The 27,894-nt window shown below is 37.8% G+C and overlaps 1 protein-coding gene across 6 annotated transcripts in view; it reads left to right on the top strand.

Annotated features, from left to right (window-relative positions):
* The window catches only part of cadm4 (cell adhesion molecule 4), a 231,216-nt gene that overhangs the window by 133,307 nt on the left and 70,015 nt on the right, over positions 1–27,894 (top strand). Inside the window, exon 1 of one of the 6 annotated variants that reach the window (XM_032557906.1) lies at positions 5,309–5,354. The exons of 4 other annotated variants lie outside the window; for them this stretch is intronic. In XM_032557906.1, coding sequence (XP_032413797.1) covers positions 5,309–5,354 — 46 coding nt within the window. Of the gene's footprint in view, positions 1–5,308; positions 5,355–24,802; positions 24,885–27,894 lie in introns of those variants that run through there. One more of the 6 variants, XM_032557903.1, reaches the window with a different exon arrangement.

Genomic DNA, 27,894 nt, shown 5'->3' with positions numbered 1-27,894 from the left:
TTCCTATAGGCACCAATGTCTTGGGGGCTTTGGCACTGAGATTCCACTCTCTGGTCAGAGACCCTGTACCTTATTTTGCAAGAGAAAGCTTATTTAGGAGAACAGTAAGGATGGTCCCCAATTAATTGGAAAATAAGTGTCAGACCAACAACCAAGGCGGAATGACGGATGTCTGTGCCTTTCCACCTTCAGCTAATATACAGATTGAAATTATCACAAGAAAAACAGAAAGGACCATTTGTGGAACCGTATCAGTCAGACATTAAGTGTTGTTATTCTGTTTTTTTCCCTTTTGTCACTATACAAGTTGCAGGCTTGCTGACAGCTGTGTGATTAACTCTCACGTGTGTGGGAGCAGGTTTTTAATGAGGTGCTGAGATGAAGTGTTCTCCTGTGCCCTGACAGCCTATTTCAACCCGAGAAAAGTGGCATATGGACACACTCTTCGAGGTCCTTTTATGAAATTGTCGGCTTCATAATTAAAACTGTACTGTTCGTTATCATCGTCAAAAACACAAGAGCTGAAACGTGTGACATGCTTTTTTCACTTTCATTTTCAGAACTTTTCTAGCAACTGCACATTTGACACGTGCATAGAAAAACTTTGTTGATGTGCAAATAAATTATCACAGCCCAACAATGTCAGGGACTGCTGTACATTGCAACTTGAAATAATTTTACTATTATAATTATGGCCCTTTCCTAATTGAGGAATAAATGAAAAACTATCAAGGCTTGAGTGACTAATTTACATTCATTTAAAATTGTAATTTTTAAATATTCTGGTTTTGGCCAAGAGGGAAATAAGAGAATATTTTCCAAAGTGCATGAGGTTATCTATCCCTCCTCCCTCATGATCTCTGTTAGTTAAAGTTATCTATACAGCATTAATTTGGTGAAATATAATATGATCTGTTACTAAAATTTTATGCTTCTTATAAAGGAAAAGGGCAGTTTTGTTGGAAAAAGGTAAAAAAAAATTTAACTAAAGGACTTTATATCTACAACAAAAAAATCCTAAAGAAGCAAAATTACCTTTAAAAAATAAAAAGTAGATCAAAGGGACAGTAGAGATAGGTAATTTGATAACTATAAATTTGAAACATTAAACCAGGCACAGCTGAATCGCATCGTAACTACGCTCAGTGGAAGGAAGGGGCAACAGAGGCAGATAATGAAGAGGCTCTTACACTGGAAGACGCAAAGCGAAGCAAAGGAGCTTACATGCTGGCAAAAATTAATGACCTTACACAGAGAAAGTGTGGCAGAAAAATAAAAAAAGAATGAAGAACAAAGGTTAATGATCAGTGGGAGAAAGGAGTACAAAACAATCCAAAAATAAAAAGTACAAACCAAACTTGAAGACAGCAAGCAAATATACTGTTAATTTAACTAAAAATAAGAATCTAAGCTAAAAAGAATCCACATTAAATAGAGATTTTATTTGGAATTTGCTTAGATGAGAACTTCATTGTATCCTCTTATTCAGATAATTAATGCAACCTAAAAAAAATAAACATGTAAATGTTACCTAAGTAAACATATTGGCATAAAATGTATGTCCATATGTTGGTAACAGCCCAAGTGATCCAAATACAATAAAATCAAATGGAATAATTCACAAATTCAATTATGTATTATAAATTGGAAAAGAGAAAAGGTTTGTACAAGCATACTCAAATTTTTTAAATACTAACTACAGAAGCTTTTGTTGTTATTTTGACTCATTGTTCCATTCAGCATTTCTTCAACTCTTAAAGGTTTTATAAGCCTTTATTCAATTTGATCTTCAATTCTTGCATAGATTTTTAATGGGACATTAGTCCAATGGACCAGTCGTGAAGCTTTATTTTCTTACTCTGAAACCAATTCAGAGTTTGCTTGTCTGCGTGCTTAGCATAATATTTTTTCTTGAATTTATACCCTTTGATCAGACTCAGATTTGTATTGATTTGCACTGATAGGAGGCAGGATTGCTTTGTCAAATACTGACACATTTGAGCTTACTTGTTGTCTCCCTGTAACTTTATGCTGTTTTTTTTTCTTCATGTGTTCAGTACTTATTTCCCGTTGACATCTCACTTAATTTTTATGTGCACTTGTTTTTATGTTTCATCTGTGGATTACTTTGGGTCTTACTTACACATAGTGTACATTTTTGTCAATATGTCTCTTAGAAATAGATTTACCAGAACATACCTTCACATCTTCAATATTTCACTATGTAATTTTATGTTTTTAGAATATATATGAAAACGAAGAATAGACTTTAAGTCTATCTTTAAGACAATATTTCATCCTAGGAGTAAGTGCACAGCGCCTGAGCAACATCAACCCACACATAGTTTGAAATACTTTCTCTCTGGGCCATTCGGTTTATTCCTTTAAACCCACCAGGCACTTGTTCCTGAGCATATCCTTTGACTGAGCCCGCTGTCCTCCTGGTGCCCTTCTTTTAGCTTTATGCTTCGACAATACAGAACATCACCGTTTTCCCATCAGTACAGTATCTTCTTTCTAAACTCCAGCCCCTCCAAATTGTCAAGCCAGAGCCACACTTCCCCTTTTAATTTAATCCACCCATCAGCAACTACAATAAACACATAAAAGGGAAAATTACCCTGTTTTAGGCACATTAACTTGAAAAAACATAGTGTAACCCCAGGGGCTGTTGAAATTTATTATACAATTGGAAAACAGGTAATTATATTTTTGAGTAATTTAATAAGAATATCTTAGCGTTTTGTTGGAGTAAACATTATGCACTTAGGGTCTTAAAAGTTTGTTTTTCTTACATTCACAGCTAATATAGTTAGGTAATCCTACGGTCTCCTGTCACAGCGAGTCTCTAAACTACTTGTTGTAACTGTTTTGTGTCGGGAGTCTTCTCGAACCTTAACCATGACCTTTTCTTTCACCCTGCCAGGTAAAGTGGATGCCTAAACTTTAGAATTAAAACTAATGAGGTGGAACTAATAGAAACACCAGAAGGTCATGTTCTCTTACAAACACTTTCTGCAGTCTCCTGGATGAAAGCCTTTAGTTTGATTCATCACTATACCACGCCTACGTCCTCCAACTGCAGGCTCTGTCGCTTCTTTATTCCAACCTCATATTTGCAAATGGCTCATGAGTCATTTAACTTGTGAAGCATCTGGATTCTCACATGGTCAGGCTCATGACATAATCCATCTTGTCAAACTTCAAGCTGTGGGTTTGTGGACAAGTCATTGTTTTTCAAGTTAATGTGTGTCTTATTCTAGAAGCTACTGACAGGCTTTAGCTGACAGTTGATAATGGATTCTATTTAAGTGGATCTTTTAGCTGCTGCAATACATGTTATACCAGAAACAGAAAACCGTTCTTCTTTAGTAACTAAGCATTTCTGCATTGAAAAGATGTGTTTGCACTTATCAGGGATTAGCTATAGTTCGCTTATTAGCATGTAGTGCTTTGTTGAACTTTATTGACGATCGGCAATAACAGAGAATAGCAGCTCATCTGTCACATTATAGATTGCTTTTAAAAGTTTAATACAGATCATTGTGTCAAATCAATGAGACTGTTTAAAGTGAACAGCTGAGGGGTTGCTTTTCCTACTATTCTATACAGGGTCATAGAAGTACAAGAGCCTAACAAATAATACTTTTTATGGCTAGATTTGCTTTAAAACAATTATAACATACAATTGAGAAGGCAATTTTGCACAGTAATTTTAAATTGATGTTATCTGTATGCTTTTTTCACATATCTCGCCAAGTGCAGTGTATTAAAACCAATGGATTGCTACTCACGTTGTTCTTTCCTCTCCTCATTTTCTATCACTAAATACTGTATGTTGCCGGGGCTTCTACATAAATATTTCAATAAATGACTTTGGGCACTGTCGGTTTGGTTATGCATAACAGGGAGGACACTGAGTTCTTAGAATACTCCAAAAGAGCTTTTTCAGTCCCTCCAAACACTATCATGTTCTAGCTGTTTTTTTAATGTCATGTTGTGGACGTGTTCCAGTGTAAAGGGGATTTTAAAATAGGTTTTAGAGACCTTACTTTAAAAAAACCCCCAAAACTTTTAATCCATGATTTTCATTTATTTTGCTTTGCCCACTTGTAAGACTCTTTGTGACTCTTGTACATATTCGGCACCAATCCACTCTTTCTATTATATAACCTGTCACCCAACCACCAACATGAACTTGTGTAGCTTTTATTTTTCCTGATACACACACACACATCACCATCACACATCATTTATAGATCTCAAGGTTGACAAGCTAGATGAAAGGTGTGTTGTAAGAAAATCACCAACCTTTTTTTCTTTTCATCTCCTATTCCCCAAGTTTTCCTCATTGATTTTTTCTCCTTTTTATTAAAAAGTAGCCAGTTTTTTATTCCAACAAGTCTTATTCCAACAAGATAGATTTTGTTTATCTTTCCAAAGGTAAACAAAGAAAGTGGGATCATTTCCACTCTTGAGTTAAATTGCACCTGAAAGTGTGGGACGCGTTGTTGTTTTGTCCAGTGTGTCATTCAGGTAGTGTGAGAACTGTGTCGCTCTGTTCTGTCTCTTGCTTTGACAAGTGGCTTCACCATTCTGCTCTATCAATACAGGGCAGGTCCTCCAGGACCAACCTGAATACATGAGCCATTTGGATGAGAGCCTTTTCATGCACCGAGTATCTCAGGGGGGTTTCTGAATTCAGTTTTTGTCAGAGACATGAGTGTGTGTGCGTGCGCGCGTGCCCGTAGGCGTGTTCATGTTTGGGCATGTATGCATGTGTGTACAGGTCAGCAGACTGATGATAGCCTGACGTAACAAGACCCAATGATGAGAAAAAACACTGGCTCAGTCGAACTGACAAATTCATTGGCAGAAGCAACAGTGATGTTGTTGTGACTCTCTCTGGTGTTCACATACAAGCAGGGTTCCTCAATGTTTTTCATGTCAAAAGTTCTACTTCCCTATACTCAGTTTTCCAGTGTTGTCCTTTTGAGCCAATTTTTGCAAATGGATGGATGGATTTACAAATAGATCAGTGAATGAGCAAATGAAAATGTGGGTAGTGAAATAGATGGATGGACAAAAAGATTTGTGAAGAGGCAGATGGAGATATGGGTGGACACAGGGAGGGTTAGAGGAATTAATAGATGGACACAATCATAGGACAGAGAAAAAAATCTGGTTTTTTAAAATACTTCCATGCTTTATCTTATCATTGATACTGTGCCTGGAAAATACTTGTATCTGATTCCTTTGTTTCAACTTCTCTAGGATCCTTCTCTTAGGATCTGGACCCTGGATGTGAATGTATTCAGACTGTATGAAATATCTTGATCTGGGACAAGCAACAGGTTTTTACGTTGTATATTTTGCTCTCCCATATGTTTTTGTTTTTATTATTATTATTTTGTCTCTAATAGATTCAATATGAATAGTTTTGATTTAAAATGACTCACGATTAATGGATATTTAATTGTAATGTAAAATATTAAGATTTTCTATTAAAATTTTATAACATGAAATGCTAATGAAAACTGAACAATTGGAAATACAATTTTTAGCTCTTTTTCTTTCAGCTGTTCTGTGTACAGCGCTGGTTGGCTGCTGGTTACTGGCTCTTTGGAACTGCAGGAGCCTGAGAGTCTTTGTGTGAAGTGACATTAAGATTTTATACTGGGAAAAGAAATGACAGAGAACATTTCTGACAAAATGAAAAAAAGAAATGCACAAATATTTCTCTTTGAAGTTTCCAAAAGAAAGAAATCATTGTGAGCCTTCAAAGGGTTAGCGTGTATTGCTCCCTGAGGGTCCTCTGTGGGATGGTGAGGTATTTTTGCTCTGCAGTCGTGTCAATTCAATAAGTTTTGCTTTGACACTGCTGGTGAAATTAAAAAGTTTACACCTGCATGGCAGCTTGACCACCAGAGTTAGAAAAGGTGAGACTTTTGTGTCTGTTTGCCCAAGGCAAGGAGTAGCATCTCATAACATTCACAATTTAGAGAGGCTCTGGTGCATAATCAGCACAGCATTTGCATTTTATCCCCATTCTTTGTCATGTTTTATTACCGGAGCATTCCGTGAGCCACCTCTTCGGACCTCATTTACTGTAAACAACTGTGATCGGATTCAAAACAAGTTTGCTGGATGAGCGAAGACATGAAATATGGAACAATTCATTTTAAGCTGTTTTAATAAATCTTGATTAAAAAAAACACACAGTCCTTCTCTCACTGATGGGCAAAATAATGGGACCACAGCGAGGATAAAACATGGGACTTTATAGAGGCTCGGAGTGTAAATATGGGCCAACACCTCTGCTGAGTGTTTACTGTGTTGTTTATTGGTCCCAGTGTTGAATGAGCTTTACTATCCCAGCCTATGGGGTTCAGCTGTAAAGGCAGGGAGAGGAGGTAGTTTTTGCTCTCTGATGCCAAGTTTAAAGTTTTACATTTTAATTTTAATTAACTATACAAGACAAGTAGGGAAACATAAAATGATGAGAATTCATTTTTGCAATGATGTTTCTGAAGACGAGATAATCAGGCTTCTAATTGCTGAAACAGATAACATTTATTAAGTCCAATCTACCAATTCTGTCCGTAAAACATACATACATACGAACATGTATGTATGTATGTATGGCTCTTCCTTTCAGCTGAGGCTAAAGTTTCCTCTTTCTCTCCAAAATTGGACAAAAACAGATTGAAGAAATGTTTGTTGAGAGTTGATTTCAGCTACAACATTCAGATACTAGGGATATAGACTGATGTAGTCATTTGTACCAACTGATCATCATTTGAACATAACAGCTTGCTTATGTATTGTTGCTAACAATGTCCATTGAATATGATTTTAATGTATTTTTGATGGCTACTCCCAGGGGAACAAAGCATTATGTCACAAAGCTCAAATCATCTCAAGCCGGTTTCTTGAACATTGTTCTCTAATGGCCTCTGTACTCACCGAGCCTTATTCAAATAGAGCCCAAAACCTTTGCGATTTGGTGGGACAGCAGATTTGCATATCATACACGCAAGCTGGCAAATCTGCAGCAACTGGAGTCAATATTGACCAAAATTTCAAGACTACTAAATCTTTGCCACAAAGAACTGAGACAGTTATGAAGGCATTTGAGTCCCACTCTTTACCAACATATATAATAAATTGGTCAACGAGTGTATGTTAGCGATCTTTTTTAGATGTTTTGAAAATCCATCAAATATGTATGGGAGTATGTGGTGTTATTTTATGCATTTGTAGACCTAATGGTCAGAGACGTCTGACTTTTCAGTGATTTTCCAGTCAAACAGATCAGGTCAGGGGAAAGTTAACCAGTTCTGATAGCTGACTGATTATTTGGTGCATCTCTGGTTATTTCTGCAGTTTACAATGACTTCAGTGTCTGATAAGCAGCATGGAGAGAGAGGACAGAGGAGAGAGAGGAGAGAGCTGACAAAGACAGGGTGACGACAGCAATGACAAACGATGCCTTAGAGTTGGCCTACTGTAAATGGTAGATAACCCCAGCAGAGGGAGACAAGTGAGGGAAGGCGCCAGGGAATAATGGAACGGACAGGGAGGAAAGAGGAGGACTGGACAGTCAATTATGTAGTCAACTGAGTATGACAAAAATGTGTGACTTCCTGAAAATGCAAAGGGTCGCCAACTCCCTATGCGAACACAAAGATGGATCTCAGGGTGACATTTAAACTGGATTCTGCTTTTGTTTCCCTAATTTTCTGGATGGAGCAAATGGCTCACAACTAATTATTTTGATTCCTAATGTATTATTTTCTACACTCATATATTAACATACTGTGAGCTTATGCTGTCACAAACTCATGTACACACAAGAGCATCCCTATACCCTCTGCCTCTCTTTGTCTTACTTGGTGAATAAACAATAAGTCATTTTTCTCACAATGAAAGTTGACATCCCAGCTTTCCGCTGAGCATTTTCTCATGATGAATAACTCTCAATACAAAGAAGGGGCATCACACACCAGGCATGTCTCACCTCTTGTTCCTCCATCCCCTTTTCTTTGCCTCTTTTCCCTCTTGCACTCAGTTTTTCTATACCCTTGTCCCTTCTTGGAGTTGCATTGAAATGGTGCTGGCTGCCTGATGAATGCTTTGTTACCGAAGCACTTCAAAAAGAGAGGGAGCTAAATGCAAGCTGAATTAATGGAAGGTGGTTTAGAAGCAAATAGCTTTCAAAAAGGCAGCTCTTCACTTATTCTTTTTTTCCTCTGTTACATGTTCACTTACTGCCCCTCTCATGGCTTGGTTAAATAATCTTTCTACCTTTTCTTCCTATGATGAAGAGTCTCTCTGTCACTCTGTGTGACGCCTTTCATCTTATGCTGTTTCTTTGTTTTATCCATCATGTTGCATATCTCCTCTTCTTCCTCTTTCTCTCTCTCTACTTGTCTACCTCTTTGTTTTCCATTTCTCATTCTGTCATCACAAATTACCTCAACTCTTAGTCTTTCTCTCTGAGCGCAGTACTCTCTCTGTTTGTAAGTATCTCTCATCGGTCTCCATCTACCATCAGCCTTGTTTTTTTTTTCTTCCACCCCCTGCCTTCCTTTGCATTCGTCCCACCATTCTTCGTTCGTTTGTCTGTGAGCAGCGGGGTGTCTACAGTCCTCCAGGGTGCATTTGGTGTCATAGTGAAGCTTGTCGCGACGCCGCAGGCAGCTTTTATCAGCGCCCTTAAAAGAGCACATGCACTCGCATCTGTTGACATACACGTGCACCAAACTGTAAGATGCTGACTTGAAGCACGCAGGGGTTGAACATTTAGGGACAATTTAGGCCTGAGGGCTGTGACATTATCAAAGTGCACTCAGCTCCCTGCAGTAAGCCTGCGTGTGCGTGGTGGGGTGTTTGTGGATATGTTTGTGTGATAATGCGACCACAATCTCCACACTCGTATCCTAACTTTTTTTTTTTTTTTTTTTGCTCGTTCCATCTCTGTGCTGTCCATATGAATTTATATCAGGCTTCCACCAGTTTCTAATGTTACATTTGGTCTGTGTGGCTATAACTTCTGTGTCCCCAATGTCCAATATGCTAGAGGACCGTCAGTTTGAATTGTGGGCTCCCTTTGAGCGTGCAGACGTGGATGTGTGTGTGTGTTAGGAAGGTTGGGAGGTGATTAGGTGGAATATTTTTCACCTCCACTTACCCTGTCCTCTATTTGAACTCTGCTCCACTATTCTTAACAATAACCATTAAATATGGGAATAAAAATAGAATAGAATATTGTCCCTCAGAGGGAAAATTTGGGAACTTTCAAAGATTTGCTGACAAAGTTACCCTGTTTACCAAAATAATAATAATCAAAATAGTTTTCTATTCTTGGCATATTTTTGTGCATTCTAATTTGTTTCATACTGCAAGGGAAAGCAGTTCACCATAGTTTGCAGTGGGTAAAACTGTGAGATGAACAAAGTAGAAAATCCATGATAGCTTATTAGGGGCTACTGCTAATTTTCATGATAAAATTCACTTATTTTTTAAAAGTTAAGTTTAAGAGTTTTTAAAATTATAAATGTAAAAAATTACCATGAAAATATTATGCATATTTCCATTTAGTAAGCTTTAAATAAAGAAGGTATCAAAGCACAGGATGGATGGATGGACATGATTAAAAAATCTCAGGTGTCAGGTCAACCAAACCTTTTTTTAAATAATCTGTAGTGAAAGCACCTGACAAAGTTCATTTCTTCTTTTTTTTTAATTTTTATTTTTTTAATCTTTTTTATCTCTGTGTTGTGCATTACCTTATCTCAGCAACATCCTCAACAAGACATTTAGCCAGGTGGACTTTGTTAAAGAACCTGCTTGGTTTTGTATGCATTGCTGGCTAAAATAATTCATCATTTACTGCTGCAGTTCCCTGTGTGTGCAATATGACAGTCTCTGTGCTGTCTACTCTGATAGTCTCAGCTGTATTGGAGAAAGCAACTGAAACACTGGCCATTAAGCATTATGCTCAAACAAAGCTTTACATTAATGAAGCTGTAGCTGTTTTGTCTTTACACAATTAACTGGAACTATGTTGGAAATATATTGTATGCTGCATTATCAACAAGTGGTCAAAACGAATAAGAAATGCTATTTTAGTTATGCAGTCCAGAAAGCTGCTCTGCATGGAAACATAAATACCAGGAACTGAGGACTATAGTTGGATGTCAAGTCAGGTATATTTTTAGAAGTAAATGGTAATGTTGTGCATGTTTTGGTGGTAGTCATTATTGCAGATTTCCTGTTCCATTTAATGTAGTGTTGGTGCAGCATATCAAGGCCTCCCTGTAATTTTACTGTCTTAGAGAGCATGTTGTCTAGAGAAACAGCTTCACTCTCCCTAGACTCTGTAATACTGATGAAATATTGTGGGGTATTTTACTTTGAAGCTTCAAGAATATGTAAAGCATTGATTTCTAATGAGGTATCGGGCCAGGACTTCCCCAGTAAGTTGTGTGGAAAATTAATTTTAAGCAGTTTTCTTCAGTGTATAACCAGTGGCTAGATCGTACTGAAGATTGATTTAAACAAAATATACTTTGAAGCATCAGTGCAAAAATGAAAGACAGGTTTTGCTATGGAGGAACCATAACTACATTATGAAGATGAATCACGGGACACAGAAACAAGGAGATGCAGATAGTGTAAGGGATTACAAATACGCAGCAAGACACATGACACTCCGATAAGAATTACCATGATGCATGGTGACATGAAGTGGCACAGGGGGAGGGGGAAAGGAAGAAAAAGGTTAGAGTCAAGGAGAAGCATCATGCCAGAGCTGGTGAGGGTTGATGGGAGAAGAGGGGTGGGGGTGGGAAAGGTTGTCAGGTACAAGACAGCCAGAACAACTGAGGTAGGGGGAGGGGCAGAAAGGGAAAAGGTGCTGTTGAAGCAATGAGGCGAAAAAGCACAACACACCAGGGAGATATAGAAATGATGGAAAGATCGCAGCTGAGCCACTCGGGCAGATAGAGTGATAGAAAAAGGAAGGCAGAGGGATGAAATGAGACAAAAAGCAGGAGGTTTTTAGTGTTTCCTGTCACCAGAAATGATTGCAAGGCAATGTAGGATAATAGCTGAATGTTTGATGGATTCCTCTAGCCAAGGATCAGACATAATTAGAAGTGTGGAGGCCCGGAGTGATATTAGAGCTCCTGGACTGATGGAAGAACTTGTTCTTAAACAATATCCCCAGTATGCCTTATTAAATACAGAAGTTTCCTGGGTAAATTAATGGAGACTGCAGGCCTGTAGTGTGACATTTAGCTTATTTCAAGTTTCTGCCTTGCATGTTTTCCCTGTTGTTTTGTTCGTTTTTACTGTGCAAAGAATATTCAGTCTTGCACAATTGTGAAAAGAAATGATAACAAGATAATGCATCAGAGTAGACTATAATTGGGTTCATGGCCAAAGCACTTTTTTTTCATCTTCACCCTTGTAGGTACCCAAGACCAACATACAAATTCTAAGTGTGAACTTAGCTGAGAAACTGAGAATATTTCAGCAATTTTAATTTAACTGGCTTCATGTTGATATGATTCAAGGAATCTAGAGCAAATCAGATCACCTTTGATTGACTGATTATTTAAATCTCCATCTCCACAATTTTCAACATTTTTTTTAAACCAAAATGAATTTGACTAGCCACAACCAGGTTTTTTTCACCCAGCCTGCGATACTAAGAAATTTCATAAATCTACCCTGACTGGCAGCATGAAGTAGAAATAAAAGATCTCAAATGACCCCAATCTAAAGTAATTGAAGAGCAAAGTCATGAAGAGTTACAAAGTCTTATCTAAGGCTTTGACACTCTAGCAAACCACAGTCAGAGCCATTGCCCCCAAATCAGGAAAAGATTTGTGAACTGAGGGGCTTGCCAATCTTAAGAACCAAGTATAACACCTAACTTTCAGTAAATTTAGAAACATAAATTTTGTTAAGCCTTCATACCAGAAGCCAACCGATTCCTAACACTATAAATATACAGTCATATTCAATAAATTACAAATATATATATGAATGTAATCCACTAAGTGAAACACATCATCTATGTATTTACAACACACAGAGTGGTGTTTGCAAGATTTTATTTCTGTTAATGACATTTCTGCTTACAGTTAATGAAAACATGACATTTAAGATTAGAATAAACCATCAGATCAATATAATATATATATATATTTTTTTTTTAAATATGGGCTTAATAAAAAGTAGGTTTATCCCTTGCATAAAGGTTTTTATTTTCAAACGTTTTTCTTAACCTAACAAATAAACCTTAGTGGAATTCATATTCTAGGTTGCTGAATGTGACTGTTTACCAGCTTTTTAAGCAGTGAGACATTTTCAAACAGCTGTGTTTGTCTTTCTTCTAAGTAATCTTCTTAAGGTGTTTTCACACCGGATAGTCCAGCAGACTCCGTTTGATTGAGGACTAAAATTGCAACATTTGTTAAATTTTCAGAACTGTAGTTCGCATTCACACCACTGTGTCAAACGACCCAAACTAACTGGAAAAACATATTCCCTCTGTCGCCTGTGGTGGCGCTGCACCAAGAACTACTGAACGAATCGACACAAAATCTCTGAAGAAGACCAGCGCAACTTCCTTCTTCACAAAAAGTAAACAAAAACGGAGCAGCGTCAAATTTTAGCGGTTGTAGGATTTCTTCATTGATAGACATTACTGGTTTGGACATCGCCTGTTAGCCGCTAACACTAGCTACGCTTCCGCAGGGTGAGTCTGTCCACAAAACCAGACTGTTACAATGCAGTATGAGCAGGAATGTGTCACAAAAATGAAAGCAGCGCCTTTATTTCTGAGGGTCTGCCATGCCAAGGGGCAGACCCGTTGACATGTCTTCGTTAACCCGCGGAGCAGAGAGTAATATATTGACCAGAATGTCCTGCACTGCTAACTTCCTGCTTTTGGAACGGTCTCAGGTCCAGTTGTAATCTCACTGCCTTCCAACCGTTTCAGAGTTCGCTTAAACCGGACCGAGACCTAGGGTTTTAGGTGGATCGGAGTTTGCTTTTATAGTCCATTTTGGAATTCAAATTTGCATTCTCACCTCCCAAACGAATCAAACTTTCTAGACAAACAGAATAGAGTCTGATTCAGGACTCTTCTAATCCTAGGCTGGTGTGAATGCACACTTCATAAGCCTCATTTTAACCAATTGATTACCAATGTGCAGCAACAGGTAAGGGAGGGGCAGTGCTGTGCTACTGTATCATTACAAGGATCTTACTTATGCCTTCCTACCAGAAACTGGCCTGTACCTAATGCTATAAATATAGTATATGTTTTATTTATTTATTTATTTATTAAGTCTGGAAGCCTAATTGCAGTTTTAGTTCATGCAGACCTTTAGGATAGATTCAGTTTATATTTCTTATGATAATTCATTTATTAGGATAAAAATTATCAATTAAATCTCTCATGCATGTGAATTTGTTATATTAGACTATCCTAAGGCCCTCTTGTAAATTTGCGTATCTAATTGCAGTTAAGGATTTTAGGGTGTGGCTAGGTAGAGTGAGTTGGGCCACACAGTTTTTTGACCTCTTTCGCTTCTTTTGTCTTATTCTGTATTCTTTTTGTGGATAAGTAACATCTGTATCGTTTTTATTTTTGAAGTAAACCGTTTAACTTTATCAAGTGGATCCAATCTGTTTTTTTGTCGTTTCGTCATCAAGTGGACCGAAAGGGAAATACAGAGAGGGTGAAGCTTATGGCTTCATTATTTAGGAACCTACATTTTGTCTTGTATGTTTTACTTTTGCATATTTTGCTTATGAATTTTCATGTTGTCTCCAATATAATTGTGAGAGACACTAATAATTGTAAAATTATTTTTGAAAAGATATTAAAGCACAGGGAGATTCAGTGTGGGATAGGAGCAATTGGGAGAACCAGGTGATTTTTATCAGGTTGGTTTTCAGCTGATTTGCCCATGTGTTCTGTTGTTTCTAGGCTTGACCAGAAACCATGGTCAGCTATGGACTAAGCATATCTCATGTTTTATATTCTGAACCTCTGAGCTGTCAGATGGTTGTAACATCCTTCGTAATATCCTGGGATAATCACAACTCAAAGGCTGCTAAGATCCCAATCAAAATCTCTGCCAGATGGGATTTTCTTTTCAATAGTGGATCAGGGTGGAACACGCAAGAGTTTTGTACAGTGTGCAACACACTGATTCGGAATCTTCTCCTGTAGCGTGCTTTGAATTTTATAGATTTAGAGATCTTTAAAGTTTGGAAGTCCAAAAATAAATCTCAAGCTGGTCAGTTTTTTTTTTCTGCCATCAGGTAAAAAAAAAAAAAAATGCATTTCATCTAACGTGAATGCAACTTACACAGTTTTAAATGACCAAAGACAGAAAATCCATCACAGCAAAAATGAAGCTTTGATTTGGTCCTGTTAGAGTTCTGCTTTATTATTATCTCATTGTGTCAGAGTCCCAGGTTGAGTGCTTTCATATCACTGTGCTACTGCTTACTGTCGGTCTCTTGACGGCTGCTAGAGGACATAAAATCCTCTGGCAAGACCCAATCTTTTCTCCAAATATGCTGCTTTATAAACACTGTCTTTTTGTCTGAGGCATTGATTTTAGATTTGATTTAACTTAGAAAAATGAAAGGTTTGATAAACATTCATGTGTAGTGGAAAACAAAAATATCAAACTATAAGTGACACTAGTTTTCATTTTTCTAAATAGAAATGTATTTATTTAGAATTCAGATGTGTCTGCTATGAACTTAACTGGAAAAAATAAAAAATATATAAGTCCATAGTCACTTCATACATCTTTGCAGTGTGTTTTCCAAAGCAGGTTTGGGCATGAGTGTTATGAAGTGCCTCCTACACACAGGAGAGGGTGAAACACCTGACGAGTATGAGGTTTGAGTGCTCTGACACCAATAAAGGTGTCAAAAAATATAAAAAGGGCTTGGCAAAAAAAAAGAGAAAAAACAACTGAGGTTGCTGTTGACGATATTGAAGCCTTATTGACTAAACCCACACCTCTTTTCCTGATCACGGCCATTCGTCTCTGGGGAGCCACTCACCTGATTGGTTGCCTTTCAGAGGCTGGCTGCTTGGGAAAAAATATCAGACATATTTTCTGATAGGTGGTTGCTAGGCAGTGGATGTTAGTACAAGCAGCTGGGTGTGTAAAAGGGAGCAGCTGGAAAGGGTGATTGTATATAACTGGGGGCATGTGTGCACATCATTTATTCTTCTGGTTCTCTATACATTTCTTCAAAGTTTGAGCTGGAGAGTTACTTATATGTAAACCAAATGATATAGTATGCAAGTAATTAGAATATTGTCAAAATTTTATTTTTTTAGGTATTAAGCTCAAAAAGTGACACTTCTTTCTCTCTCTTCCTCTCTGTTTTTTTCTTCAGTGGATTTCAGTTCAGGTCAGTTTGCTGACCAATCAAGCATAGATAGACCATGGTCATTAAACCAGGTAGTGGCACTTTAGGCAGAGCAAGCAGGTGCCAAGTCTGGCTGAAAAATGAAATTGGCACCTTCATACAGCTTGTCAGCAAGGGAAGCAGCAAGTCTTCTAAAATGTTGTCATAGATGGCTGAGATAAATATTTGCAAAAATACGTTGGACCAACTCCAACAAAGGACATTCCTCTCCAAGTCATCACTGGCCATGGAAACCTAACACTGGACTTCAAGCAGCTTGAATTCAATGCCTCTCCACTCTCAACATGTTGAATGGACTTTTCTTTATAATGCTTTTAAGGCAACCCCACTTTTTTCTTCTACTAGACTTTTCATTAATATGCTTGGATACAGCACACTGTATCTGCTTCTCCAACAACAACCTTTTTGTGGCTTCCCCTCCTTGTGGAGGATGACATTTATTGTCAGCTGGACAACTCTTTTTTTCCCATGATGATTGTGCAGGTGATAAAATAACATTTCTGAGTTGAAAAACCTTTTTTTGTATTTTCTTTCTGTAATGTCTTAACTGGAGTTTGATTTTCATTCACCAAAATTAATTAAATAGATGAGTGAACTATTTCACCATGTTAAATGAATTTATATAATTTTTGAGTTGTTGAAAAAAATTAACTTTCCAATAATTTTCTAAATCATAGAGTTGCACCTGTATATATGAGTTTTATGTGCTTGATGGCTTCTTGCAGGCATAGCAGAGCAATAGCTGCTATTGACAAATAATGGCACAAATGAAACAAAGATATAAAGAAAAGCATCACTCAGAGACATAAATGTTCATGAGTTTGTGTGTTTTCTGGCATGAGAAAATACATATATATTAAGGAAATACAATCATCCTTTAAGCCATGAGGGAGTTTCTGAGGTCACCTAATAACTGCAACGCTCTCCTCTCCCTCCCAGAGCCAGCCAGGGATCTGCTGTATGTAACGGTGTTCAAAGGCCACACAGTGTCTTATTAGGTCTGTTTGTGACTCCTGCAGTTTAATTTAGTCCCCTGCTGGGAGCGTTATTCCGCTCATTAGAATTATCAACAGGTGCTTTGGGGGCGCAAGTATAAAACTCTGTCTGATAGCGACTCGGCTACATGTGTTGGTGCGACGGATCTCATTCCTCTTTTTCTGCTAATTCTTTGAATAGCACAGAGTCCCCTTGGTTCTTCCCTGCTGCGTTTTTGATCAAGCAAAATTAAATGTGAAATCTTGTTTTTTTCAAAGGAGAAAATAAATATTTTGAGCTTAGACTGGTCAGGTTTGGCGCCGTGTGTGATGTGTCCCTCTGCTGATGTTTGACAAATTCTCTGTCAAACTTGAGTAAATAGAGAAATGAGGGCGCTGGGTATTGCTTGTGAGCTGAGTTTGCCATGCGTTGTGTAGTAAGACCTACTATCGGCTCATTAAATCAGTTTGAACAAGCGTTAGCTTGTTAAAGGAAACAGTGTCCAGAAAGCTATCGCACAATGGACGTGGCAAAGAAAGCCCTGTGGATAAATCAGTCATTTTTTATTTTTTTTTTAGTTTAAGAGCGTTTCACATTTAGTCTCAATTCGCATCAGCTCTGAGCCACTGAGTTGTGAATGACAATCTTTTTTAGGACTGATGATAAAGGAGAAATTTGCCAATTTTCCATTATTTTCTGCTTTTTTAATCAGAACTAATCAGCAGTCTAGATGAGAAACAATTAACAGAATGGAGAGCCTATTTAAGGATCTGTAAGTGTGCACATTGGTTTAAACTCGACCCTCTCTGCTTATTAAATTGATCAAAAGTGCAGATAAGGCCACTTAATAATTATCACGTAGCAGTAAATGGATGAATGTTGGGTATTTTTATCTGGAGCTCATGTGAGCCATATGTTCTTTCTATAGCCTTCTTCAAAAGAGGGTGCTATAATGACATTATGTTGTTAAAAGTACTGATGGATATAACTGTGAATAAACAGACCTGAGGGGGAAGTTAGCTAAAATATATCAAGAAAAGAAGAGGTGAAGAACGTTGAATTAAAGAGTGATGTGCCAGGGTCAGTTCTGTGGAGGCAGCGTGATAAGTGCTTATGAATATGGCAACTTTTTGAGTCCTGTACAGAATCATGTAGGCAGTATGTCGAGTGGGAACACTCTATTATTAAATTCTATAGCCATCTGATGATTGCACAAGAGACATACTTTGAACTGCAAAAGTGTGACACATTTAATTTATTAAATAAAAAATAAAACACTTGAATCTAGATATAAACAAAATAGACTCAGACTGTTTCTCCCTTTTCCTGAATAAAACTAAACCTTTCCAGATTTAGTTTTTTTTTTTAGGATCTGGTTAATTATTGAGCTCACTACCCTATAATCTAAAGACATTAAGGGATCTTACCTTTCGGGAAGGAGATGGGCTTTGTCTCTTAAAGATGAACGTGCTTTGATTAGAAATGTGTAAATCAACCCCAAAATGAAAGCTTATGACCTTGTAAAAACTGAAACTGTGAAATGGCGGGTACTATGTAAAATGACCTTTTTGAGCTTTCATGTTATGATTTTATTCCCTCATCAAAAACATACCTGGAGAGCTGCTTTGAATCTTTCAGGCATCTTTGAGGAATCCTTGAATCTAATTTTTAGTTGGCTTGAGCTAGAAAGTAACCTATATTAAAAATCTCTCACCTTTTTAAAAAGTTGTCCCAGGTTTTACTCTCCTTCAATCTCTGCCCTGCTTTCTGTTCATTTTTTACTGACCACTAGTACCACAAAAACTTTTTTAAAAAATAAATAAAAAGTTCTAGTCCAACTAGACAGATAAATGTAATTCAGTTGTGTAAATAGATAAGTAAATAAATCTTGACTCACTGACTCACAATCTCAAATCTCCTGCTGGCAGTGAACTGTAAACCACAGCTTATGTGTGGTCTTGCTGTTTGAAATCACAAATTCCTGTATGAATTAATAAAAATAGTTGGTGTCATGCCAATAGTTTATATGCATTTTTTCCTCATACATTCCAGTCATCGATAATAGAATTTTCTTTTTCACATTATCTGGTCTTCAGTGTTCCTTTTCCAAGCAAACTTTGCTTGTGAAATCCAGGTTTTCTCATTGGTCTTAAAATCTCACACTGCTTTTGGTGCGTTTTCTAGTAACACTGACACACAACACTTTTGATTTGCTGGAGTTGATTTAACAACTAATAATGGTTAGATTTTCTTCTTTCAAGATAAATATGAGGGATTTTTATGGAGAAAAAATCTCTGGGTCAAGAGGGACAACACAACTTCTGGTTCTCTCAAGCAGAGGTTATCCATGGACTTACCATAACAGCACAAATGTTCAGTTGAGGGGACAGTAACACATTTTAGTGGAGAAGATAGTGACAACATTAGGTGCCAAAGTGATCAGGTGTAGTGTTTGCTAAAATTTTGAGAAAAGTTTAGAGTGAGTTCTTTTAGACGTTTAAACTGCATCTGAGTTGCTATTCTCTCTCCCCATAAAAACTTCTTTTAGTTTCTCTAAACTGGGATTGCCCTGACAGCTGCTGATTTCAGGTAAAATACTAACTTCCTATAAATATTTCTCACTACCCCCACTTTAAAAAGTGATTTATTTCCTATTAAAGTGAATCTCTTGCTTTTAAATTATTCATAAATATTAAAGTTAGTTTTCCTTATAAACTAAAGTTAAGTCAGGACTCAATGATCAAAATTCTGAATGTGGAAATATAGAAACGGCCTCGCAAGAATAATAAAGTCTAAGTAATATAATTATTTATTTCATTTCCCAAGATGTCAACCTAAAAAAAGGTGTTTTTTTATTTTATAAGGAAACAAATGTAAACTGACAATACTGACAAGAGTTTACAATAGGGAAATCGTAAGAAGTCAAGTCAGAGGTAGTGCTGTCAGAGTCACCTTGTTGGAGCAGGGACTGTCCCAGTGAGAGATGTTTGGTACAAGCTGCACTGAAGGAAAGAGCACAGGTGAAGAAAGAAGTGATAGACTGATACAAGAGGTGGAGCACTTAAATCAGAGATCTGGCAGATTGCCTCTAAGAGGGACGGTTGTCTTTGTTCGTCAGCCCTCTAATAATCCGCCACAGACACATCACAAACACCACACATAAAAACCAAGTCACATTTTGATGTTTCCATTTCTGCCTCAAGCTACTGTTGTCATATTGAGACTGAAAGCTCTACTTAAAAATAAAAAATAAAAGAAACCATGGTGAGGGAAAATGCTAATGCTGCAATTTAAACGCTAATTTCATAAAACGTTTATTGAAAAAGATAGAAAAAAAAGGAAGTAATTATTAGATTTCATTATACCGATATAATTAAACATGCATGGGAAATACATTTTAATATTGTGCCTTGTAGGCTCATGTAGGACTTTCTGCTTGCAAGGTTCATGCATTCTGCAAAAAAAAAAAGAAATGCAGTTCTTAAATAAACTTTAAAAACTGTATAAACACATAATCTAACAGGACACATGCCTTAAAATCTGGATAAATATACAAACTTCTCAATATTTTCTTATTTTTCATATAATATAGACATCTAGGTTGGCATTGATTAATTGCTCTCCCATGCAGTATTCCTTGCTGAAGGAGGTAATAAAATCTCTTATAATGATCTGTTATCTCTCCTCTGTATAATGGTTGTAGAATAATACCCTTCTAACTAAAAGTGCTTAAGGAGAACTTGGTTTTGAGGCATCGTGTATTTTACGTGCACGACAGCTGAATACATTTGGCAGAAGCCTTGTGTGGAGATGTTAAAAGCGGCCGTGGTTAAGGTCGTCTTTCAATTGGGAAATTTGATCCTGAGCTCATTCCAACAGCAGCGGTCCTTTGGGACTGTATTGAACCTGACATCGCTCTACATGTCCTCATTAGTGTGTGATTGCAGATAAACCAGATTGTACATATACACCAGATTGGGCTGTATGAGTGTCCTTGCTATTTGATTTTCACCAAACCAGTTCCCTTCTACAGCATCCTGATGATCACTTCAACCCATCTGTAAGTAGGACAGATATTTGTCCAGAGGTTTTGCAGCATCTAGATACACTTATGGTGTTTGCTGCATGAAATTTTCCCTATTTTCAGCTGCACTTGTTAGCATATTTTTTCCTGATATTCAAATTCATAAAAGTCAAAACTATTTGTGCTTAAAAGCTGTTAAAAAGTAAAAAAAAACTGCTTCCATGGCATTCACAAAAATTTGACATTTGACCTGTAACTAATTCTTTATGTATGAAAACAAATTCAGTGATATTGCACAAAGCTAATCTCAAGTATTGACATTCTGATCAAGGCATTTCTAAATGATTGGAATCAGAATCTATAACAGAACCAAGCTCTCAATTCCTGCCATTGATCTACTATTTGTTACATTTTAGTCATACCCCAGTTCGCCATGTTCTGGTGCAAAACTATTATAGGTTGTACACATTGTTTGGTTATATGCCATTAGTCTTAATAAAATATCAGATCTGAGCTTGGTATTGGAGTTTGGAGGGAAAAATGTCCTCATGGGATATCCCTTAGTGTGAAGTGGAACTGAGTTTCTCCATTCAGCATGATACAAAGAGGTAGGCCGGTCAAAGCTGTAAGGCTGGAGAGTCTGGAGACTTGAAAGAGTTCACTGGATTTGCAAAGAGGCAAAATGTGACTCTTATGAACTTCTATCTGAAAATAGAATCCTAATATATGCACATTTCCAATTTATGCTGCAGTTAGGAGGGATATTCTAGAAGCTTGAGCAACCCTGTATATTATTCAAACTGTTTTCTACAGACCATGTTGGTAGTTCCTGTGTACAAATCTTGATAAAACCTTCAGAAAAGTAGGACAACGTGACTGTATTTCACTCAGGGAGGTTAAACAAACACAAGGTTGCGTTTGTTAGGAGTGAAAACACTTAAAATTTAGGAGGAAAAAAAATTTGATTTTCTTTTCAGCCCAGGGTAACATCTTATTTTTTACAAAATAATTATGCACAACACACGCATATTTTTGTGCAAAAGGCACTTTACATCAAAGTCAGACAGGCGTGAATGAGCTAATTGAACACACTATTTCCTCCTCAGACACTGCTGCGAGTCTGTAAAATGTAACCCTCGTGTGTAAATATAGTTTTTCTCTAATATGCAATGAAACACAGCAGATAAAACAAGGCCAGAGGAGCCTTCCTCCATCTTTATGGAGGAAGGAGAGTGAAGAGAAAAAGAAAAACCGCTTTGAAAAATCTAAAAACAGCATAATGGAAACAGAAGAGGGAAAGAATGGTAAGAGGAAAGTAGGAGTGTGATAGGGAAGCGGTGGAGCAAATCAAAGTAAAATTAAGTGCATTTACATATTTAGATGAGCGCTTCTAGTCACCCTGTCTAATTATTTCATCTCCATTTTTCATTTGCACGCCGTTTGATCCAAAGGCGGCGGGCCGTGAGGAAAGTTTCTCTCTCTCCCTCCTTGCTGTGACTTTATCGCATTCATCCTCACCCCTCTCTCTCTGCATCTGACTCTCCACCTCTCGCGGGCGGCTTTCGTTATCCGGGTCATTACCATACACTTTTTGTCCATTCGCACTTGTTCTTCCTATCTCCCTTACCCCCACCCCTCCCTGCGCCTGCATTCTTTCACTATGTTTTATGCATACGAGGATACTGCCCTACTTGTGTCCAGAAAATGTGTGTGTGTTTGAGACTTTGTGTAAAAGTTCAGGACTAATGCCCTTTCCAACACATGTTTTATGCATTGTGTTGCTTGGGCAAAGACACGATGGGTGCATGTCAGTGCCCAGCATGTGTGCGTGTGTCTGAACACTCTCACCTACAACCACAATCTTCAAATTAGCTCGAGGCTATCTGGTTGCAGCCTTTTATCACTGATTTCCCCCCTTTTCTTCAATCCTTTTTCCACAGTAAATAAATCTGGCTTTCTCCTCTTCCTTGGAGCTGTTCATCACCTTGTCTTCATTACTTCTGCTAGCTTCTATAAATCTCTTCCGTCTTCTACCAGAGTACTATTAGAGAACAGCGTATGTATATGTGTGATTATCTATCGTACATAAACCACCTTATTAGAAATAGCTGGCGAAAAATTGGGCATGCTGGGCGGAATTGCTTATTTCTGTTCACGTGTTTAGATACGGAATTGGTCTTTTTGCCTGTGCATGAATGCATGCATGCACTCAGGTGCGTCCACTGGCATAAAAGGTTATGTGCTTTAGGTGTTAATTGGCTGAGGAGCTTCGTTAATATTCTCCTCGCGAGGCTGCTCGTCAGGAGCAGAGCCGGCAAACTGATGAGTGTGTGATTTTCCTCCAGAGGGAGAGAGGGGGAGAGAAAATGATAGAAGGGGACAAAGAAGCAGAAAGAGTAAAAGGAGTGAGTCTGACGCAAAGAGACTCTTTAAGGTCAGAAGTGAGAGAAGAGGGGGCAAGAAAAGGTTTGGAATTAAATGCAACGAAGGCAGCGAGTGTTAGTGGGTTTGGGGTGGGTAAGCATTCGAGGAAGACAGAAAGAGATGAAGGTAGAGAGGGGGAGAGAGAGATGTGATAAAAAGCCATAAAGGGTTCCATTGAGTCACTGGGTGAAAGGAAAGATTATATCATGCAAGGGTGAAATTACTCCATTGTTAGGCATTTGTGGATTGGCGTAATGGGGGCAAGGCGGTTGGCAAGGCTCCCTCCAGCAAGGTGGCCCATTGCTGCTCAATTCTAATCAACCACCTTATGCCACGACAGCAACCTGCTTCCAGCTACACAGACTCACTGCAGTGTACTGACCATCACCCCTGCAGAGCACACAAAAATGAGCCATTAAAGGCTTTGGCCTTAGCAAGCTGGTGTGGCCTTGAATATCACATCACATAGCTACAGCTGCAGGTCTCTACCAGCTTAGCACATCTGGAGGTTGAAGTTCAGTCAGGTTAGCTTTGGCTGGAATCTTATGGGTTGGTTGACTATTGGATGGCAAAGGCCCCTACATATTTGATCGTACTTCACTCCGCAGAGGTCCAGACAGACTCAGTGTGAATTTAAAGCAAACATCCGCCGGACACGTTCGTGCAAAAGTAAACCTTTACGATTCATACTATGTGTGACTTAGAAACTTGGTTGGCAGGAAATGGTGTTCACATTTATTTGTTATTTATGTGACACTGAGTTGATGAAGTTGAGAGTCAGCACATCTAGTCACAAGGATGCACATCAGCCAGACTACTACTTTGAGCTGCATGGTTGGTGACCTGCTGGAGAAGAACTTGGGCTAGGGCCACAACTAACTCCTGCTATTCATTTGGACTGAATGAATAGCAGGAATTATTCAAAATGAGTTCCTTCATTTTGTTTTGGGAAATGAAGGAATTCGTTGTAGGCAATCAGTCCACTCGACAATGAAAACTCAATCTGTAGTGGATAGTGTGTGCAGAGTCCATCCAGCTCACAGAATAAAAAGTGTTAACTTTTTATCGCACATAGTGTTTTGCTTGCATACATTAATCTGACTGTAGAAACTGAAAGAAGACAAGTACTTTTTGTGCTGCTGGTGATTTTTACAGTTCATTCAGTTGTGCCATATTTTCAAGATGATGGATTTAGAGTGCTTCTTGAGCATTTGGGATGTTGCTTTATAACATAATCCTGCTTTAAACGTTTTCATAACTTTATCCATGAGCTGTCTGCTGTGCTCATTTGTCTTCATGATGCTCTTTGTTCACTGTTCTTTAACAAATCTCTACGGTTTTCACAGAGATATCAGTGCTACAGACTGATGGATTCTTTTTCCAATTTGTTGACTAGGATTTTATTTAATGTGTCAGTTTAATGGTCCCTGAATACAAGTGCATTTCAAACTTCAGATTTAGATTTGCAATTAATTTTAATATGTTTGAAAACCATATGTCTTTTTTGAATCCGCTTTAAAATTATTTAATACTTTTGTTTGTTTTTGCCTGCCACATAAAACTTCAACATCACCGTTTTTTGTTTTGATGTGATAAAATTGTGGAAAAAACTTCTCTGGCTTGAATACTTTTGCAAGACGCTGTATAAGTGAGCAATAAGGGCCGAGACAGGATCTGACATGCGCATCTGGCACTCTGACAACTATTAGTCGGCCTCACATCAGGGAACAAAACAAAATTGCACTCCGGCAACAGAAAAATGTTAGCACATGCACCGGGAAGGGAAAGAAGAGAGAGACTGACACGTGCACAGCGGCAGAGAAAGCAGTGAGCAGAGAGTTGCAGCCTGTCACTGGGAGGTGTGATGCCGCATGGATAATGAGTGTAACTCCCAGCAGGTAGCAGTGTTCTATGTGGCTCTCGGCGCACACAGACACACTCGTTAGGAAGCTTCGACAGTACGTTCTCAACTTGGCAGGTAACACTGTTTGCATTTATCTTACTGAGTAAGGGATGGCTGAGTTTAGCATTCAGTTGCATCACAACAGGGGGGCGGGACGCGGGGGGAGGACTTGCATGGCGATGCATAAAATATGCCTGTAATGCATTCTCTTACTCAAACCAAATATCTTTTTTTCTTTCTTTTTTTTTTTTTTACAGAGCAGCCAGGAAAACAGCAAGAGCCCAGAGCAGCAAGTGTCATGTCTGTGTTAAAACCTTACCGCCTTGATGGCCTGTAAAGTCTAACACCTTATATCCAGCAGCTCTCTTTATCTGAGCAAATGAGAAAAAACTGCAGCTATCTGGATTCCTGCTGTAGCTTTCCTCAATGCAAGTGTTACAGCTATTATTCGCACTGGCGTGAGCTGTCGCCTTTTCTGAAGCATTTTTCTCACATACAATAACCGGTGCGACTGCTGTGGTAACTTCTCACAAGTGCACCTCTTGTTTTGTCTGTTCAAACTAAGCGGTAGCTGCCATTAAAATAGTCTGTGGTGGCTTTCTTGACAGTTTATGTTTTCTATTTCTTTCAGATAGAACATTTCTTGGAATATCGCTGCTACTTTTCAAACTATAGTTTAAATATTCTTTTTTCTTTTGCAGTTTACAGTTGTTATTTAAACCTGGCAAGGTTTTTCAGTAGATTTCATATTTAATTTCTGTTTCAACTCAGTGGAAGAGTTTAAGTATTATTCATTAAAAGTGAATATACCACAACTGCCTGCTTTTTAAATGTTTGATTATGTTGTGGATCAATATGCTGTTGAATGATTTTTATTTTAAATCCCTTGCTATTTTAAGGAGTTCTTAATCATGCACACTTCACAAGGTTCACAGCATCACAGGTTAAACACCATATCTACATAACTGTGGGCATTACAGTCAGAAACGGTAATGCTGTATCTAACGGCCACATGGTGAAAAGCAATGTGGCTAAATTGCTTCTCACCAAAGAAAGTTGAAGACCCTGAAGAGTTTCAAAAACATCACATTTAAGTTTCTAATGGTGCTACAACCTTTCAAACAACTAGTTGTTCAGCAGCAACTCATCGTGACCTTGTACATAGTGATTATAGTGAGTCCATTCCAGGCCAGACCATGAGTGCTGATGGAAGTTAACTTCTACATCACTTCATGGAACAGGAATACATGGCTTATAAGTTAAAGCTGTTCAATTCCAATTAGCTTAAAAAGGTAAAGTATAATTCTGCTGTGCTTATTTTATAGGAATTTTAAGGTGCGACAATAGTTGGCGCCTCAGTAGTTTTAATAAAAACAATTATTTTTTAAGAGATCTTCTTTTTTTCATGCTGAATAAGTGAGTCAAATTAAAACTTTGATTTTTCCACAGTTGTACTCCTGCAAAAGAATCATTTATTTTACGGCTTTCGCATGTCTGTTTTATATGTTCCAATAAGTATGGGCGGTGTTATGACAACATAATGGAATGCAATAATTTTATTGCTCAAAATTAAATCTACTTGTTCAGATTTTTCTTTGATGTTATTCACCTACAACTGACAGCATATGGAGCCAGTTTAAGCATTCTTAGTGGTAACACATGTGTCAGATGTCCAACTTTTTGTAGACAGTCCTCAGGCACTCATACCACAGCTGGCTTCATGTGGAGAGCGGATCGGCTCAAAGGATGTCTGATTTGTATGACAAGTCTTTTAACTCAGTCACTACCTGACTGTAAGAAGCCAAATGCTTCAATCTGTGATTCAACAATGTTTTTTGGCAGAATTTTTAAACAGGCAAGTTAAAAGAACCGTCTCATGTTTTAAGCACAAAGCTACTTTATGTGCTTTCTATTATAAAGTAAAGCTATAAATCTTGGCTTATACCTCATCTTTTGATGAGACTGATTCAAAGCATTTATGCTTCTCAATGTTTTGCTTGCTGTTATGCTACAATGTGTCCAGTGATATTTTCCTTAAAATACCTACATTTATTTAGATTTGTTAAAAAAAAAAAAAGAATGTTTAGGCTGAGGTGTTTCTTTAATTATCCAACATACTTGCAGTTTCAGTTCTAGTATCTGTGTCATCCAACTGTGGCTTCTCCAGTCCACAAAACAAATGTAATAGCCAGTAAATTTGTAGCAGGGTATAATTAAGTGCACCCAATTATTTTTCCATCAGTAAATACTACAAATCCTCCTATTCCACTCAGTGATGTGCATTATGTGTTCCAGTTAAACTATAGGTGAACTGCTCCTCTCTGCTTCTCACTGACCAGCCAGTTGTTTTGTTAATTCACTGTAATTTCCAAACTAAAAGCTTCTTTCAAAACGCTTTGAACACTGTGATGCAGCTAATATACGTTTTTTTACCAACGGGTTTCAAAAGGCTGAACTGCTGCACAATGAAGAGGGAAACACAAGCTCAAGAGCATGGTAAAAGTGCATTGAGATTGATACAAATGAGAGACTGAGGAAGGGTGATGAAGTCTGCAGGATTTAATCAGAGGGTACGCAAAAATTAATGTAACCGCGATACGCATGGCACGCCAAAACAGTGCTTCTGATCCACACAACGTGGCACACATACATATATGCTTATATAGTCTATTTGTTAAAAATTTCACTAAATAATAAAATGGAAAAACAAAAATACCTTTTTGTAGTTAACTCTCCTGCCAGTTTCTGGGTTCAGGTCCTGTGTTTGTGACATCCAGTAGGTGAAGTGATAAGATTTGCTTAATTATTTCTCTCTTCTTTTCAATGTGATTTAATTGGTTAAAAGTCTAAAAGTTAGTTTCAATTTTAGTTAGCTTCACCACACAGTCACATGTAGCTCATGGAAAAAGCGCTAGCTGGCAAATAAAAGTAAATTACTTTTTCGGAATTGGTTAGTTTTTTGTAAGCGACATAAGCACATAAAAAAAGTACAAGACGTTTTATGTGTTTATGACCTTTTTATCCCCTACAGTATTTTCATAAAGCGGAATGCTCAACAGTCAAGAAATTATGGTAGAACTTGATG

This window comes from Xiphophorus hellerii, chromosome 3 (genome assembly GCF_003331165.1).
Source record: "Xiphophorus hellerii strain 12219 chromosome 3, Xiphophorus_hellerii-4.1, whole genome shotgun sequence".
In the NCBI taxonomy this organism is placed as follows: domain Eukaryota; kingdom Metazoa; phylum Chordata; class Actinopteri; order Cyprinodontiformes; family Poeciliidae; genus Xiphophorus; species Xiphophorus hellerii.
Note: the sequence above shows the minus strand (reverse complement) of the source record. Positions and strands in the feature narration are given on the sequence as shown.